A 19,194-nucleotide genomic window follows, 5' to 3' on the forward strand; every position below is an offset into this window, starting at 1 on the left:
TAAATATTTAAAACAACTCCTAATAGACTTCAAAGAGGACATCACTAACAGCACAATTGTAGTCAGAGACTTCAATATGGCCTTATCGCCTCTAGATAGATCCACAAGAACAAAACTCAACAAGGAAACACTGACTCTGAAAGAAGAAATTGAAGAGAGAGGCCTAATAGACCTATACAGGGCCTTACACCCCAAAAAGAAAGAATACACATTCTTTTCCAGTGCACACGGAACATTTTCTAAAATAGACCATGTACTGGGCCCCAGAACATACCCCAATAGAATCGGAAAAATAGAAATTGTATCAACCATCTTTTCAGACCACGATGCGCTGAAGATAGAAGCTAACCACTCACAAATACGGAAAATCAAATCAAACACCTGGAAATTAAACAATTCAATGTTGAACAATGAGTGGGTCAGGAAGGAAATCAAGGAAGAAATCAAAAGATACTTAGAAACAAATGAGAATGAAGACACGAGCTACCAAAACCTATGGGACGCAGCTAAAGCTGTGTTAAGGGGAAAATTTATAGCTCTCCAAGCATTCCTCAGGAAGGAAGAAAGGACCCACATAGATAGCTTGACTTCACGACTCAAGACCTTAGAAAAGGACCAGAAAAAGGACTCCAAACCAGACTGAAGGAAAGAAATAATAAAAATTAGAGCAGAAATTAATGACATCGAAACCAAAAAAACAATCCGAAAGATCAATGAAACAAAGAGTTGGTTCTTTGAGAAAATAAATAAGATTGATAAACTTCTAGCAAGACTCACAAAGAAAGAAAGAGAGAAAACTCTAATAAATCGAATCAGAAATGAAAAGGGGGACATCATAACAGAAACCAGTGAGATTCAAAAGATCATTAGAGACTACTTTGAAGGTCTTTACGCCACAAAAAAGGAGAACCTAAAAGAAATGGATGGATTCCTTGATTCCTACAATCTCCCAACACTGAAGAAAGAAGACCTGGAATACCTGAATAGACCCATCAATGTTAAGGAAATTGAAACTGTAATCAAAAACCTCCCCAAAAAACAAAAGCCCAGGCCCAGATGGTTTCACTGGCGAATTCTTCCAAACATTTAAAGAAGACCTATGGTTGTTTTCCTCAAACTTTTCCAGGAAATTGAAAAAACAGGAACTCTCCCAAACAGTTTCTATGAAGCACATATCTCCCTAATACCAAAAGCAAACAAAGACACCACTAAGAAAGAAAATTACAGACCAATTTCCCTGATGAACACCAATGCGAAAATCCTCAACAAAATACTAGCAAATAGGATCCAACAACTCATCAAAAAGATCATACATCACGACCAAGTGGGATTCATCCCAGGGATGCAAGGATGGTTTAACATTCGGAAATCAATCAACATAATCCAGCATATCAACAAATGTAAAGATAAAAACCATATGATCATATCAATAGATGCAGAGAAAGCATTTGACAAGATCCAACATCCTTTCATGATGAAAACCCTCACCAAAATGGGGTTTGGAGGAACTTTCCTCAAGATAGTCGAAGCCATCTGTCACAAGCCTACGGCAAGCATTATCCTCAGTGGGGAAAAACTAAGGGCCTTTCCTCTGAGATCAGGCACAAGACAAGGATGCCGACTCTCACCACTCCTCTTCAATATAGTACTGGAAGTACTTGCGATAGCTATTAGACAAGAAAAAGAGATTAAGGGCATCCAGATAGGAAAGGAAGAAATCAAACTCTCACTATTTGCAGACGACATGATACTATATCTAGAGAAGCCTAAAGCCTCTACTAAGAAACTCTTAGAAACAATAGACTTATACAGTAAAGTTGCAGGCTACAAAATCAATACCCAAAAATCCATGGCCTTCATATATGCAAACAATGAGGCAGAGGAAAGGGACATGAAAAAAGCAATCCCATTCACAATCGTGCCCCAGAAAATCAAGTACCTCGGAATCAGCTTAACCAAGGAAGTAAAAGACCTTTACAAAGAAAACTACAAAACGCTACTCCATGAAATCAAAGAGGACATGAGGAAATGGAAACATATACCTTGCTTGTGGATAGGGAGAATCAATGTTGTCAAAATGGCAATACTCCCTAAAGCATTATACAGATTCAATGCAATCCCTATAAGTATACCCATGACATTCTTCAAAGAAATGGATCAAGCAATCCTAAAATTCTAATGGAATAACAAACGTCCAAGGATAGCTAAAACAATTCTTGGGAAAAAGATGATGGGAGGCATCACCCTCCCCAACCTCAAACTTTACTACAAAGCAGTAACAATTAAATCAGCATGGTACTGGAACAAAGGCAGAGCCATAGACCAATGGAACAGGGTGGAATATCCCTACACACAACCCCAAATGTATGATCATCTAATCTTTGATAAGGGAGCAAGAGATGTGAAGTGGAGCAAGGAAAGCCTCTTTAACAAATGGTGCTGGCATAACTGGACAACCACATGCAAAAAAATGGGTTTAGACCTTGACCTGACACCATGCACAAAAGTCAGATCAAAATGGATTAAAGACCTCAACATCAGACCACAAACCATAAGGTACATTGAAGACAAGGTCGGCAAAACCCTCCACGATATTGAAGATAAAGGTATCTTCAAAGGTGACACGGAACTAAGCAATCTAGTAAAAACAGAGATCAACAAATGGGACTACATAAAACTAAAAAGCTTCTGCACCGCAAAAGATACAGTGACCAGAATACAAAGACTATCCACAGAATGGGAAAGGATATTTACATAATACCCATCAGATAAGGGGTTGATATCAATGGTATATAAAGCACTGGTTGAACTCTACAAGAAGAAAACATCCAACCCCATCAAAAAATGGGGCAAAGAAATGAACAGAAACTTTACCAAGGAAGAAATACGAATGGCCAAAAGGCACATGAAAAAGTGCTCTACATCACTAATCATCAGAGAGATGCAGATCAAAACAACCATGAGATACCACCTCACACCACAGAGACTAGCACACATCCAAAAGAACAAAAGCAACCGCTGTTGGAGAGGATGTGGGGAGAAAGGGACCCTTCTTCACTGCTCAGGAGACCCTGGGTGCTGGGGAATGCCGACTGGTTCAGCCCTTCTGGAAAACAATTTGGACGATTCTCAAAAAATTAGATATTGAATTCCCATTTGACCCAGCAATACCACTGCTGGGAATATATCCCAGAGAGGCAAAAAAGTACAATCGAAACAACATCTGCACATGTATGTTCATCGCAGCACTGTTTACAATAGCCAGAATCTGGAAAAAACCCGAATGCCCCAGAACGGATGACTGGTTGTGGAAACTTTGGTACATCTATACAATGGAATACTATGCAGCTGTTAGAAAAAAGGACGTAAAGAATTTTGTAGTTAAGTGGATGGGCATGAAAAGTTTCATGCTGAGTGAAATGAGTCAGAAAGAGAGAGACAGACATAGAAAGATTGCACTCATCTATGGTATATAGAATAACAGAGTGGGAGACTAACATCCAAGAACTGTAGAAATAAGTACCAGGAGGTTGACTCCATGGCTTCGAGGCTGGCCTCACGTTCCGGGGAAAGGGCAACTCAGAGAAGCGATCACCAACTACATTGTAGTTGAAGGCCATGAGGGGGAAGGGAGTTGCGGGCTGAATGAGGGCTAGAGACTGAGCACAGCGGCCACTCAACACCTTTATTGCAAACCACAACAGCTAATTAGAGAGAGAGAACAGAAGGGAATGCCTTGCCACAGTGGCAGAGTGGGGTGGGGGGGAGATGGGATTGGGGAGGGTGGGAGGGACGCTGGGTTTACGGGTGGTGGAGAATGGGCACTGGTGAAGGGATGGGTTCCCGAACTTTGTATGAGGGAAGTATAAGCACAAAAGTGTATAAATCTGTAAGTGTACCCTCATGGTGATTCTCTAATTAAAAATAAATAAATTTAAAAATAATAATAATAAAATAAAATAAAAAAGAAACACCTCAACTAGATTTTTTGTTTGTTTGTTTTTTCCTAGGGCTGGAGAGAGAGTACAGGGGTCAAGGCACATGCTGTGCATACAGTCAAATCCTAGCACAATCCCCAGCACCCAGGGTCTCCTGAGTATGTCTAGGTGAGGCCCTAAAGTCCCTTGAGCATTGCTGGGTGTGGACTGGGTGACCCCTGGCTCCATAGGGCTGAGCAGCATCCCATCCTCTCAGTGGCCGCCTGTCCAGTTGGTCAACCATACAGGGACAACCTCTGAACCTCCTTAGAAACTCTTGGGAGCATCCAACCCCCTCAAAAATAAACTTTTCAAGACCTGCAATTGAGAAACAATAATTTGAACTTTATGACTTAGCTTTCATCAATATTATTTTTAGGGGTTTGGTTTGGATTTTTGGTATGGTTTCGTTTGGAGGCCACACTCAGCAGCACTCAGCGCTGACTCCTGGCTCTGCTCTCAAGGATCACTCCTGGTGGGACTCAGAGCACCTTCCTGGGGTGCCAAGAATCCAACCCAAGGTCGATTGCATGCAAGGTAAACAGCTTACCTGCAGTACCATGACTCCAGCCCTATCATCAGTATTACTATCCTATTTTAAAGAAATCTTTCTTACTAGTAAAAATGGTTTTCCTAGTGAAAATGTACTGTAGCACTGTCACACTGTCATCCTGTTGTTCATCGATTTGCTCGAGTGAGCACCAGTAACGTCTCCATTGTGAGACTTGTTACTGTTTTTTAGCATATCAAATATGCCACGGGTAGCTTGCCAGGCTCTGCTGTGAGGGCTAAATATTCTCAGTATCTTGCCGGGCTCTCTGAGAGGGACGGAGGAATCGAACCTGGGTCGGTTGCATGCAAGACAAATGCCCTACCCACTGTGCTATTGCTCCAGTCCATCATAATAACAAATACATAAAACTACTGAAGGCTGGAAGGTGACTGTGCCAAATCCCGCCAGACCCTGGCTGGGCCCCCTATGCCCTTGTTCATCTCCTGGGGTAACCCCCCCCCTCCAGGCCCTCGCAAACTCAATTGAATTTAGAAGCATCCTTTATCAGCCCTTTTCCCACCACCCTCAGAGCTCTGAGCCATTGCGGGTTCTCCCACTCCATGTTCTACGAAGTAGAGACAAGCCAGCCGTGGGGACCTGCAGCCTCTGGACTCGGATGTCCTCCATGGCCTCTTTGCATACTTGCCTACCTCCCCAAATCTCCTGGGGCCACTGGCACACACCCATGTCAGTTTCATTTGCATCTCTAGCTTGCTTTCACCTGGGAGCAAAACCAAGCTTTTGCAGAGCTATTAGCACGATCCACTCACTCCATGAGGCAGGCAGGGGAGAACAGATTTATTTCAGGGGTTCTGGGGCCAAGAGTCCCGATGATTGGGGTGTTTTCAGTCTCTCTGTGCCATGACCCCACTTCCCTTGTCTATTTGCTGCTCACTTTCTCCTCTCCCTTCCCACCAAGCTCCCGTGGATGGTCAATCTGTAAGCCAGGAAGCGACTCCAGCACCCCCAGGCCCACCCACACACGCTCTTCTTGCTGGCAGTGAAGAGCAGCAGCGGAAAAAGTCATCACTTAATCTCAAGCACTGCCGAGGGCCCGTCATCATGCAGTTCCTCCCTGGCCCCTCTTCTGGGAATGCATTTCCATCTCATCCCACTCACGTGTACCATTGCTCTGAGTCAGGCTTCGAAATTTTCTATTTATTTCTTAAATTATCTACCTGGAATCGAGGTATCAATCTAAGAGGTTTATGCCGATAGCTAAGCACCCCCATAATAATGCTAGTTTCTCTAACTGTTCAACATACAAGAAGAATTTACCCAGCTAAAAATAAAGCCAAAATTCATTGAGAGAGCTTCCTTATGAGAGAAACTAAGGGTCTTAAAAAGGAAAAACCAGCACCCCCCAGGATCACTGTCTCCCAACCAGTGAAAGTTTATTAATAAGTTGAAAACAGATGTGTCTGGATCCTGGTTACATATAGGAAAATGATCTTCACGTACCTTCATTGGTTACATATGAAAAGAAAAATAACATCTAGGATAAAGATTCTTTAAATTCCTACACAGTCTTCTTATTTGGGCACAACAGTCGCATTTATGTTTAAATATGTGTTTAAGTAAATTGTTAGGGAACATGTCAAACTAATCAAATGGCACATGAATGACTCCATTTTCCAGAGACGAGTAAGCATCAGGAAGTGAGAGGCCCTTGGGATACTGCTGGGAGATTCTTACCATATCCCAGCTGAGAGATGATGAAATCAAACTCCTCAATGCTGTGGATGCTGGCCAGATCTCCTCCTTCCTTCCTGCAGGCCCTCAGCGCATCCCTCTGGATCTTCTCCTCTCTGTGAATCCTGTAACAGTGCCCTGCGTACGGCCACCACTGTGCGGGACAATTAGCAGGCACATCACTTTCTGAAAGAACAAAAATGTGGGAAAGATTTTTTTTCATTGTAGCAATTTTTTTCTCATCCTAGATATGAAACGGCTGATAGAGACAAAGAAAGATTATTTTTCATGTTAGTTATGCAAAAACTAGACTAAGCTGTATTTGCTTTTAGATGAAAAAGCCAATGCAATTCATCTTCAATTTTAAAATAAAGTTAAATGGGAAAGGTGTGTGTGTGTGTGTGTGTGTGTGTGTGTGTGCGTGTGTGCATGTATGCACATGGGGAGTAGACGTTGAACATGGGGCATCATAAAATGCAAGACAAGTGCTCTACTACTGGAATTTTAAAAAATTATACCTATAAGGTCCAATCAAGATGCAATTAATTAACTCATTTTTCCTCCTCCCGTCATCATGCACCTTCACTGGCTCATTAGATGAATCTACAAGAGGTCTGACCTGTGGCACTTGCCTTATATAATGGACTTGAGGGAGGAACCATTTCTTCAAGGAGGAACAAAAAGATGAATTGAAGTGGGCAGTAGATTTGGCCCTTGCCCCTTCCCCAAAAAAGATTTTCTGTGATTTTGTGGCAAACATAATGATTCGTGTTCAGAAGAGTTTCAGGCTGAATGTGAATGAGTGTGAGCTGTGGGGTCCCCAGACATCACCTCACTGGTGGCAAAGGACTCGCATGTGTGTGCAAAAGCATTGGAGTCATGTTAGCACTTCTGCTAATATAAAGCTCCCCCTCTCCATGGTGTTCTGCTGAACCAGAAAACTTTTAAGATAACATCATAAGGTATAACCATTCCCCAACTATTATTTAATCAAACCAGGTATGTGTAGTCAAGATTCCATTTTTGTTTGCTTGTTCATTTTTGTTTGTTTTCCTGTTTTTGATTCTCAGGGCTTACTCCTGACTCTGTTTGCAGACAACTCCTGGAATAAATCAAGGGACCACAGGACTGAGGATTGGCTGGATGCAAGGAAAGCACCTTACCTGCTATAGATGTCTCCAGCTCTACAACACCAACTTTGCTACTAAGAATAAGGGTCACCAAAAGGAGAGAGAGAATATGGGTAAAATTGTCTGAATTGTCTGCCATAGAGGCAGGGGGAGGGGTGGGATGGAAGGGGATACTGGGGACATTGGTGGTGAAAATCGTGCACTGGTGGAAGGAAGGGTGTTCGATCTTTGTATGACTGAAACTCAAACATGAATGCTTTGTAACTGTATCTCATGGTGATTTAATCACTGTCACTGTATCACTGTCATCCCATTGCTCATCGATTTGCTCGAGCGGGCACCCATAACATCTCCATTGTAAGACTTGTTACGTTTTTGGCATAACAAATACACCATGGGTAGCTTGCCAGGCTCTGTCGTGTGAGCGGGATCAGTAGCTTGCTGGGTTCTCCGAGAGAGACAGAGGAATTGAACCCAGGTTAGCCATGTTCAAGGCAAACGCCCTACCCGATGTGCTATCATTTTGGTGCATGGTGATTTAATAAAAATTAAAATTAAAAAAAATAATGGTCACACCTTACCATCTTGACTTTACATTGCAAAAACATACTGATTCTCATGAGCCTGGGAAAGTAAGATGTAGGAGTGAATATTCACCTCTTCCTCTGCATCCGCCCTACAACTGGAGGTTCTGGCACATGGCAGGTGGAATGCAAGTCCGCCCAGGAAAACAACTGAAGTCCTATTTCAAATATAGCTGCTTCTTATAACATTTTTCTTTACTTTTTATTATTACTTTTTGTTTGTTTGATTTGGGGCCACACCTGATGGTGCTTAGAGCTTAGTCCTAACTCTGCACTCAGGGATCACTCCTGGCGGGCTCAGGGACCATATGGGATGCCAGGGATAAAGCCCCAGTCAGCCGCATGTAAGGTAAGTGCCCTCCCCACTGTACTATCACTCCGGCCATCTAACCAGTTTATAGATACTACGCCAAACAGAAATTTCTTGACAAGCCTTGCTTTAAGAGGGATAGTAATGCCAAATAAACATCAATTCCTATATTTAAAATTGACACTTCTTAAATGTACTGCACTGTAGCCATTCAAGTGAATAAACAATTGTGAGTCCCAAACACTGTATTACAGTTATAGAAAAATATCTCCTGCAGTACTTAGAGATCAGCAGAACCACACCCCATAGTACTGGCAAGGACCGCCAGGGCTAACCTAGAGGTAATTGGGGGAAGGGGCAGGGGGTACATGGAGTCAGTGATCATACTCAGGGCCTTGCACCTGCAATCATGAGCCTGTCCTTGGGCCATATACATACCCAACCCCTGACAAGTGCCAACTTGAAAACCCCCACTCTCTCCATAGAGGCTAGATGCCAGACACTTCCTGTGATTCTCATATATCACTGTCATCACTGTCATCCTATTGACCATCAATTTGCTCAAGCTGGCACCAGTAACGTCTCCATTCGTCCTAGCCCTGAGATTTTAGCAGCCTCTCTTTTTCCTTCCCAATGGTGCCGCATTGGAGGCTCTCTCAGGGTTAGGGGAATGAGATCCATCATTGTTACTGGTTTTGGCATATGAATACGCCGTGGGGAGCTTGCCAGAGCCAGGAATAAGATCTGAGCACAGCTACATGTGGCCCCAAACCAAAATAAGACAAATTGCACTTTAGTTATGCTACTATAACTTAACTGCAAAAGGTTTTATATATATGAACTGTGTTCTATAAAGTTGACTAGATTTGATAGGAGAGACAAATGGTGCTGATTTTATCACATCATGCAGCTGTTCTATTTCAGTAGATAAGGAAGACTTGTGAAACTCAGGGTCATTGGTATCTTGATTTTTATGATGATTATTATTTCCCATCTTAGTATTAAAAAAGTTACTTCAAGGGGGCACGGCAGAGCGTGGCAAGCTCTCCGTGGTTCTCATATACGTTACTAACATATGTCATATGTTTGTCAGTGTAACTCTGGAGCCCTCTGGTGGGATTTTTTTATTTTGCTGCCCAGTAAACCGAAGATAAAGTCAGCAAATGCTATTAAGGGTTTCAAAAAGGAAACAGATGAACTTTTAAAAGATTTTAAACCACGAAAACAACTCATGGACGAGGTGTTCCCTGGGACAGTGACAGAAGTTAGCCTGTTTTTTAGCAGCACAGTCCAACAGAAACATAACGTGAACCACCAATGCAAGCCGCAGGCATCCTGTTAAATGTGCGGGTCACTGTGTCACATAAGAGCAAAGAAAGAAGCCAGTACATTTCATGTTAATAATAGGTTTTCTTTTACTCAACAGATCTAAATATTATCATTTCAACCATGTCGTCATTAAGAAAATAAATAAGAAGATAGTTTTTCTCTTTTTTCGTGCTGAGTCTTGGAATCTGGTATCTGTTTGGCATTTACAGCCCATCTCAGCAGGAAGGAGCCACATTCCAAGGGCTGAGGGGCTGCGTGTGGTTACATGCAACTGAAGATGGAGACAGACCCAGAGACCCCGAAGCTGGGCACAACAGGGCCACATTCCAGAGATCCCAGCTACGAGGTGGGCTTCTGGCCACAGGGAGACACCCGTCACTTCTGATTTGATACGTTAGCGAGAAGGATTCAGCCGGGAGGCAGAGTGATCACGGAGAGCACTAGACAAGCGCAGGCTGGCGAGAGGGCAAGGCAAGGCTGGGAGGGAGAAGACGCACAGCGTGGGCCGACTCTCGCAGGGAGAATGGGTCTTCACGCTTCCCTTTTACGGATGAGGAACCTAAGCGGAGGGGTGAACCAAGGCCAGCTCACAGCATTCTGCTTCCTGGCCCAGGGAGACCAAAATAACTGCTCCCCCCCCCCCCCCCGACTGGCAATTCCAAGCCCTCTGAAGAGGAATTGAGCTCGCCCCAGAAGGGAGCGTTTAACAATTTCTTCGGAGGAAAGACTAAGAAAGACAAAAGAAAATGATGAAGGCCTTGCCTGAGGTACCCCCACCATCCAGTTATCTTCTCTGCCTCATTTACTCCGAAAGCAGGACAAGAGCAATAGCCAGCCCCTCGCTGATAAACCACTGGGGACCCTGGCCAGCTCGCAAGAAGTTACAACCACAGGGAGCCAGCCAATGGGCTTCATCTGAGAGAGACCCGGGTTCCGTCCCTGGGACACGATTCCTTACACTCCCCCAAGATGAATAAGTAAAATGAAAAATAAAACTGTCCACTCAGCTACTCTGCTCCAGCAACTCTGCTTCTGGGAATGAACAAATGCATGAAATAACATACATGGAAAGTTTTGTTATTTTGTTATTTGTAATGCAAAACTATAGCATTGCTTATAAGAATAGAAAACTAGGCATAAAACCAGAATCCCATAAATAGGGAACTGGTTAAAAAAGAAAAAAAACAAACAAAACTTTAGTCTCTGCAGTGGTGGTGATGGACCAAACAAAGGCATTTTAAGCTACCGACACAGAAAGAAGTTTGAAATGATTATAAGTGAAAACATTGAAGATTCTCAGTATGTTATAAAACAGAAATTTTTATCAACACTTTATATATATTGATAGAATAACAAATGAAGAATACACAACCTTAAAAAAGTATTTACCAGAGAAGGAGGAAAACAGAAGCAAGAGGTGCAAGGAAAGGTCATTTATGGCTTTGTACCTTTGGAATTTCTGAGCTGGTCAATCATATTTCTTTTTTTATTATTTTATTTTTAATTTTTAAAAATTTTTAAATTTTCTTTTTTTACTTATTAATGTAAGAGTGGGCTGGAGCGATAGCGCAGTGGGTAAGGCATTTGCCTTGAATGCGGCCGAGCTGGGTTCAATTCCTCTGCCCCTCTCAGAGAGCCCGGCAAGCTACTGAGAGTATCTTGCCTACACAGCAGAGCCTGGCAAGCTACCCATGGTGTATTCAATATGCCAAAAACAGTGACAACAAGTCTCACAATGGGGATGTGACTGGTGCCCGCTTGAGAAAATCGATGAGCTAAAGGATGACAGTGACAGTGACAGTAATGTAAGAGTATTTTTATTAATATTTTTATTAATAAATTGGGCTGGAGCAATAGCACAGCGGATAGGGCATTTGCCTTGCCCACAGCCAACTTGGGTTCGATTCCTCTGTCCCTCTCAGAGAGCCTGGCAAGCTACCGAGAGTATCCCGCCCGAGTGGCAGAGCCTGGCAAGCTACCTGTGGTGTATTGATATGCCAAAAACAGTAACAACAAGCCTCACAATGGAAATGTTACTGTTGCCCGCTCGAGCAAATCGATGAACAATGGGATGACAGTGCTGCTACATTAATAAATAATGCTATTTATTCAGCCATTGATTAAGTTGTCAATCATGGTTCTTAATAGGAGTTGTTTTAAAAGTTTAAGGAGATTGGAATTTGCTGAGGATGGGGGAAAAAATGTAAGTTTCTTCCTGTCAACTTGAAGAAAGGATTTGTTCTTGACTCAGCAATATTTTTTCTCTATAATTATAATGGATGGCATCTTCGGAATGTTTTCCAAGGGTCAAGCCTCTATTTTAAAACTCAGCTACAATGATTCCACTCCTAGTAAAGACTTCAGTGGAAGAGGGTGAACTGAGCAACACTGGAACCCAGGCAGCCCCTGGAACAGTGAGGACACGGTATCAACACCCCTTCCTGCGGGGCTGGGGAGAAGCTGCAGCAGGCTGAGTGCTTGCAGGACGACCAGTTTTGATGCCCAGCCCCGCTGCAAGCATCCCCTTGAGCACAGAGCTGAGAGCACCCCTAAAAGGTATTTCTTTCCTAACTCAATTTCCACTGCAGTCTCCTGTGTATGTTTTCTAGATCTGTGAACATCGTCTTCCTTTTCTCAGAAGTGTGCTTGCAAATGCCTGCGTCCGGGCGGCTGGCAGCTAGAGCAATTCTGACTTGTCAAAGGGACTTTCCAGGCCTTCCACAGTCCAGGACATTTCACGCTGGGGACTTACCTGATGGGATAATAAAGGGGTTCAAGGTGGTGTTTCCCCTCTTGCAGATATAGCCGAGTTTCTGGCCACATTCCAGATTCTCCCACTTGGCATTTTTCCCAGGGTTTAGTGACACACAGCTCTTTCCAGGCTCCGCAGATGGACTTCCTTTGGGGAAAGAAAAAGTTAAGATCAGTCTCTGAGGGGTTTACAAGAAGACCACCCCGACCCTCAGGACTTCATCCTGGGGTTCAAAGACGCCCCCACTCTTCCCTTTGCTGCACAGCCACAAATAACTTTTGGCGACTGCAGAGCAAAAGGAAGGACTAGAACCCACCTTCTTGTTGCTGGATAGTTACAGGGCCTCAGGTGCTAACTCTGCTAGAATATCTCTTTGAAATAACCTTTTTCTTTTTTTAACCTTACCAATGAATAAAATTAGAGCTTGAAACTGAGCAATCTTCCCAACAGGCTAGCTGGGTAGAACAAGGCGGCTCCTCGTGGAAAATATATAGGATTTTGCAAACCTGCCCTATTCCACCTGGTAAATATGTACTCCCAAACTAAGTCAGAGAAGTGTGAGAACCAGACTAGATGGTGTCTAAACCTGGGAAAAGTTTCTCTGGCGAGAGAACAAAAGACAGGAGAGAAGCTCAATGAATGGAAGAAGAAAAGGCCAGAAGCAGAAAAGTGATGTAAAAGGAGGCCCAAGCCAGCCTAGAGCCCAGACCTTTGCTCAAGGTTCTGGACTCAACCCACCCAGACAAGTATGCTGAGGATGAAAGTTCTCCTCTTACTTTTTCCTGGAAAATGTAAGATAAAGGCAGGCGTGGGTGCCCACATTTCTCATACCCTTTCATTATTTTAATGTTTGATTTATAAAACCAGCTCTGTGTACCCCTAAAAATTAACACCCCCTCATTCCTGAAGACAGGGTGAAGAACCACATTTTGTGAAGAACTCTGCTTTGTCACAGGTCCATAACCTGAGAACAGACCTTACTGCCCTTTCTGCAAGATGGAAAGTTGCCCTGAGAGCAACCAAGGGTGACCAGCCCCCCCAGAAAAAAAATTAATTCTAAAAAATATTCCCAAAACTTGTTGCTATTGTAGCAGTCAACCTGATTATACTGTACTAATAACACACTAACAGGTATGTTAGTGCTGGAAGGAAACATACAGAAGCAATAGTTCATTTTAGAGGTATTGATTATTAGTACATTAATTAGTAAATCATGTTACATGTTATTTATCAATAAAACATCATTATTGTCATTAATTTAGTAGTAATTAATGTTTCACATAGGTTATTTTACATTTTAGTTCACATTCTTGTGTCATTTATGTAAAATACCCTCAGTTCAAATGTGGACATGTTTTAATAGATGCATTCCTTAGTAACTACTCAATTGCATAATTAGACTCAATTGAGTAAGTGCAGGTGGTTAAATGTTATGCTCATAGCTCCAAAAATAAATAACAAAGTGACCAGGCTAACTCTGTCAAATTAAGTAACAGAGAATGCACCTAGTCCTTTAATAAAAGATTATTATTGTCTAATGATGTGGTGTAGGACTGGAGTGATAGCACCAGTAGGGCATTGGCCTGGCACATGGCCAACCCAGTTTCAATTCCTCCATCCCTCTCGGAGAGCCCAGCAAGCTACCGAGAATATCCCACCCGCACAGCAGAGCCTGGAAAGCTACCCGTAGCAAATTCGATATGCCAAAAACAGTAAAAACGAGTCTCACAATGACTGGTGCTCGCTCCAGCAAACCGATGAACAACAGGATGACAGTGCTACAGACAGTGCTAATGATGTGGCGGAGTGCATCTGGAATTCTCCAGTGTAATGTGACTGGGTGAGTTGGCAAACAAATCCAATCTTCACCCACAAGGTAAGGAATCTTATACTTCCCTAAAGTCATGCTGACGTCCCATGCTCCAGAAAGAGTGGGACACTGTGGCAAGGCTCTAGGACAAGGTTAAAGGCATCACAGAGGGGAAGGAATAACTCAGTGGGGCAGATTTCAGAGTAAGACATCTAGTCAATTAAATGAAAATGTAGCCTCTAGAAAGAAATCTCCCATTTAGTATGAAAATCATTTCATTGAATTCCTTTTTTAAATGTATTATTTAATTTTAAAAATTGGGGGTGGGGACTACTAAATGGTGCTGGGAGAGGGGAGGGCCACTCCCAACAATACTTGGCCAACATAGCCGAATGTTCAGTTCTCGGCCCAGTGACACAAGGTCACTTAGACCATTCACACTGGAGGTCACCAGGACCACTCCTCCCAGGGCTCTTCAGGCACTACATCTTCACGACAGAAGGATGCTCTGGATAAATTCCATCACAGACAAGCTGAACCCTACCTGGTAACCAATTCAGGTATCGGAATGGGCTGTCACCACTCCACTGCCATCCACTGTTGAAACTCAGACTGTTCAGACCAATCCAGAGGCCTGAAGTCAGGGAGCTGGTTAATCCTACGGAGTAACAAAACAGAAAACACATTCAGAAAAGACAGTGATGTCGAAGTCAGAGAGTCACACGAATCGTTCCTAACACCTCTCCTGCGGTTCTCTAAGGAGAGACCCTCAAGACCAGAGCAGTACTCACTGGCATCGGCAGACAAAGAAAATGACGTAAGGGAAGTGGATAGGTGAGGGGGCTTCTTGCTGAAGGTTCAACCCAAATCCTAGTAGGCGTCAAACCCCTCCTGGTGGCCTCTCCTGTTTATCATCCCCTTCATTTATTAAAATCATTTTTAAAATTTTATAAAGTAGTTCACAATATTTCATTACACTTAATATTCAAATTAAGTGTGAAGGGTGACCTGGGTCTCAGCGTGGGTGTTCGACCTGGCACAGACCCTCTGTGACGGGTCCTGCTCTGCCAGTTGCTCACCAACCTCTGGGAGCATTCCCTCAACCTCAAGGGAGATCAACCTGAGGCCGCAGATGTCCCAGGTGCTGCCCAGAGATGCGGGCAGTGCATGTTTGTCAGTGTGCAGTTACATGCCAGCCGACCAAACACTTGCTTTCAGTAGCCTGGGAACACCCATAAGGATGATTAGAGGCCACCCCCAAAGCCTCTGTCCCTCTCAGAGAGCCCGGCAAGCTACCGAGTACATCCCGTCTGCATGGCAGAGCCTGGCAAGCTACCCGTGACGTATTTGATATGCCAGAAACAGTAACAAGAATAACATGCCCTTCATGTTCCTAGAGCGAGCAGATGCCTTTGGGCTGCACTGGCACACAACAGGGATGAATGAAGACATTACTGGTGCCCGCTTGAACAATCAATGAACAACAGGATAATAGTGATAGTGATAGTGATATCAAATATTCAAGTACCAGTCCCACATTACACCTTCCCACCACATTACTTTAGGTGTTTCAATACCGAACCCCAATCCCTGTCACAAACCAGAAACAAATAATATATTTTGTACTGTTTGTTATGCAAAACCACTGAAAATGCTACAAAAAAGTATCTTTAGAGGAAAGAGGGTGAAGATTGTTGGATTTCTCCATTAAGCCCTTCTATAAGAGATCACTAAGATGTTGTTAGAGGTTGAGCCTTATGTACTTCTATATTAATATATATCTGTAAAAAAATATTTCCCTCTAAGGTTGGTTGCCTCCTACTTTGAACTTCATCAAATGTGGTGCAGTGCTCTTGGAAGGGTATGGGGTATGAAGTGGCACTTGGGGCCGCGTGGTCCAGGAATAGGTTCACTCATAACATCCCCTTCATTTTAAAATGAAATAAACTTGACGTTTATTTCATTTATTCCCTATGAAATAAACATCAAGTTAATTTCACATATTCCCTACTCTGAAGGAATTTTAATGAACATTTCAGACCTAATCGCCTATTAAAATACTTGAAGGACTTGATTTTAGAGTTTTTTTCACAGTACTGCAGATCAAACCCAGGGTCTCACACATACATGCAAGGCATGTGTTCTACCACAGAGGCACATCCAGAAACACCTATCATTTCTGAAAGAGAACTTTTCTAGTCTAGGAAGAGACTACAGGGGTGCAAGCGTTTGCCTTGCACACAGCTGACCCCCTTCGATTCCTGCATACGGCCCTCTGAGCACCGCCAGACATGGCCCCCACATCAGCTTTGCTCCTCACTAAAGATTAAACATTCAGGCTAGCATGAACAACTCTTCTTTGGACAGTTAATCATTAGTACAGCATCTCATACTCGAGCAGATCACTGTATCACTGTACCATTGTCATCCTGTTGTTGATCAATTTGCTCGAGCAGGCACCAGTAACGTCTCTCTTGTGAGACTTGTTGTTACTGCTTTTGGCATATCAGATACACCATGGATAGTTTGCCAGGCTCCACCATGCAGGCGAGATACTCTTGGTAGCTTGCTGGGCTCTCAGAGAGGGATGGAGGAATCAAACCCTGGTTGGCTGCGTGCAAGGCAAACACCCTACCCGCTGTGCTCTCACTACGACCCCACTCAGACAGATGAGAAATAAAAATAATCAAAAAAAGTAACATGAACCTCAGCTCTCTTAGTATTAGAAATAGCTCTCCATTCTCCTATTATTGCCTATACCTCAACAAAAATCTCACTGTCACTGTCATCCCATTGTTCATCGATTTGCTCGAGCGGGCACCAGTAACGTCTCCATTGTGAGACTTGTTGTGACTGTTTTTGGCATATCAAATATGCCGTGGGTAACTTGTCAGGCTCTGCCTTGCGGGCAGGATACTCTTGGTAGCTTACTGGGCTCTCAGAGAGGGACGGAGGAATCAAACCCAGGTCAGCCATGCGCAAGGCAAATGCCCTACCCACTGTTCTATTGCTCCGGTCCAACAAAAATGTAGTCCCTAGATTTTTGTTTTGCTACATCCTTTTAGTTGATTTCAAAAAAAGAGAATAAAATGCCAGGAATATAGGTCAGTGACAGAAAACTTATTTTGTATTTGGGGGGGAGGTAGGCGGGGGGGGGTGGAGAGAGAGAGAGAGAGAGAGAGAGAGAGAGAGAAAGAGAGAGAGAGAGTCATTCCCAGTCAAGTTTTTTTAACTACAAAAGTCACACCTCATAATATTTCAGTAGCACAGTAGCAGCACAGTCATCCCATTGTTCATCGATTTGCTCGAGCAGGCACCAGTAATGTCTCTGTTGTAAGACTTCTTGTTACTGTTTTGAATACGCCACAGGTAGCTTGCCAGGCTCTGGCATAGTGGGCGAGATACTCTCAGTAGCTTGCCAGGCTCTCCAAGAGGAGCGAAGGAATCGAACCTGGGTCGGCTGCCTGCAGGGCAAACGCCCTACCCTCTGTGCTATCGCTCATAATACTTAGAGCAATATATTTGCTCACTTCATCTTCACAACTAGGAGTTGAGTACTTTAATCGCCATTGTAAAAAAAAGGAGGAAGTTGGGACTCCCAAGAGTTTTGAAAACAACTCTAATGAAGGCAGTGCTGAAATTTAATCACAGGATCTTCTGACACCAATATCTTCATTCTGAATACTCCACAGTTTTCGTGTGATCAAATGAACAATCTCAAAATCTGACGTACTCTTGGTTCTATTTCCCAATCACTTATATCCTTGTATCTCCGTCACAAATTGAGATAAGTAGAGGCAAGTGACTAACTCCAGAAATTATAGCTCCCAGGGAACAGATCCCAATACCTTAAGAGCACTGATCATTTGCTTAGAGAACATGCAACCTGAACATCTCCTGGAATTGATTCAGCACCAGGCCCAGGCATTTGCAAATGGAAAACCCACCTAAGGATACTGATTAGGTTGATATTGATTAGGTAGGCTGATGCTTAATAAACTGAACTGAACTCAATACTAGAGGTAGTTTTACCTTAGTGGAAAGTAAATGCCTCATATGATTTCCTTGAATAAAGTAATGAAATTAGATGCTAAAATATATAAATTAGTTGACTGACTTCTCTTTGCACGGCAGAGCCTGGCAAGCTCCCCATGGCATATTCGATATGCCAAAACCAGTCAGAATAATGGTCTCATTCCCCTGACCCTGAAAGAGCCTCCAATGCAGCACTGTTGGGTAGAACAACTAAAGAGAGGCTGCTAAAATCTCAAAGCTAGGATGAATGGACACGTTGCTGGCGCCCACTCGAGCAAATCAATGAACAACAGGATGACAGCAATACAGTGACAGTGACTTCTCTTTATCAAGAGATCTAGAAAACAAAGTGTGAGACAGTGCTACACTTTGGTGCTGTTACCTTGAGAAAGGGAAATATTCTGTCTAATTGGTCCATCTTAAGAGATGAAAAAACTGAAGACAGAACTTAAGGAATGTGTGGGTCATGAAACAGAATATTGGGACTAGAGTCAAAGATACAGTTACATTTCATGAAGTCAAAGTTTTGACTGGAATCAAAGATTTAATTTGATTCTTGCAGGAATTCAACACCTGCTTAAACTAGATTTGCTTTTAAATAATTTTAATATCTTTTCTAGATAATGGTTAAAAACTTTGAATAGCTTTAAATTAAGAATAATGAAATAGAGAGAGAGTTCTAATACGTGTCACTGATCCCCTAAATAATGGCACATAATAGAATTCACTGCTGTTGCTTGTCAATACTCAACTACTTACTCTCTCCAATGCTGAAACTCATGCTAAAATAGAAATCTTTCATACAAGACTTTGACAAAGAACTGATAGTGTCTAGAGGAGAAATCCTTATATTTGCTGAGTCTTCAGTCTATGGAATGGCATTATCAGACACAAATGTACTTGGTTTGAAAAGGTAATAGGAAAGAAGCGATAAAATTCATTCCTATTAAATCAATCCTATTACATCAGTTTTTTCCTCAATGTTTTTCTTTCTGTTTCTTCATTATTTTGAACATAGTCAC

The 19,194-nt window shown here is 42.9% G+C and overlaps 1 protein-coding gene across 1 annotated transcript in view; it reads right to left on the reverse strand.

Moving 5' to 3' along the window:
- Positions 1 to 19,194, reverse strand: part of MRC1 (mannose receptor C-type 1) — a 110,833-nt gene that overhangs the window by 62,564 nt on the left and 29,075 nt on the right. Inside the window, exons 5-7 of the mRNA XM_055147082.1 lie at positions 14,682 to 14,795; positions 12,328 to 12,474; positions 6,226 to 6,408 (exon numbers count right to left, since the gene is read on the reverse strand). Of these exons, the coding sequence (XP_055003057.1) occupies positions 6,226 to 6,408; positions 12,328 to 12,474; positions 14,682 to 14,795 (444 nt within the window). The remainder of the gene's footprint in view (positions 1 to 6,225; positions 6,409 to 12,327; positions 12,475 to 14,681; positions 14,796 to 19,194) is intronic.

The sequence above is a fragment of the Sorex araneus genome, chromosome 9, assembly GCF_027595985.1.
Source record: "Sorex araneus isolate mSorAra2 chromosome 9, mSorAra2.pri, whole genome shotgun sequence".
In the NCBI taxonomy this organism is placed as follows: domain Eukaryota; kingdom Metazoa; phylum Chordata; class Mammalia; order Eulipotyphla; family Soricidae; genus Sorex; species Sorex araneus.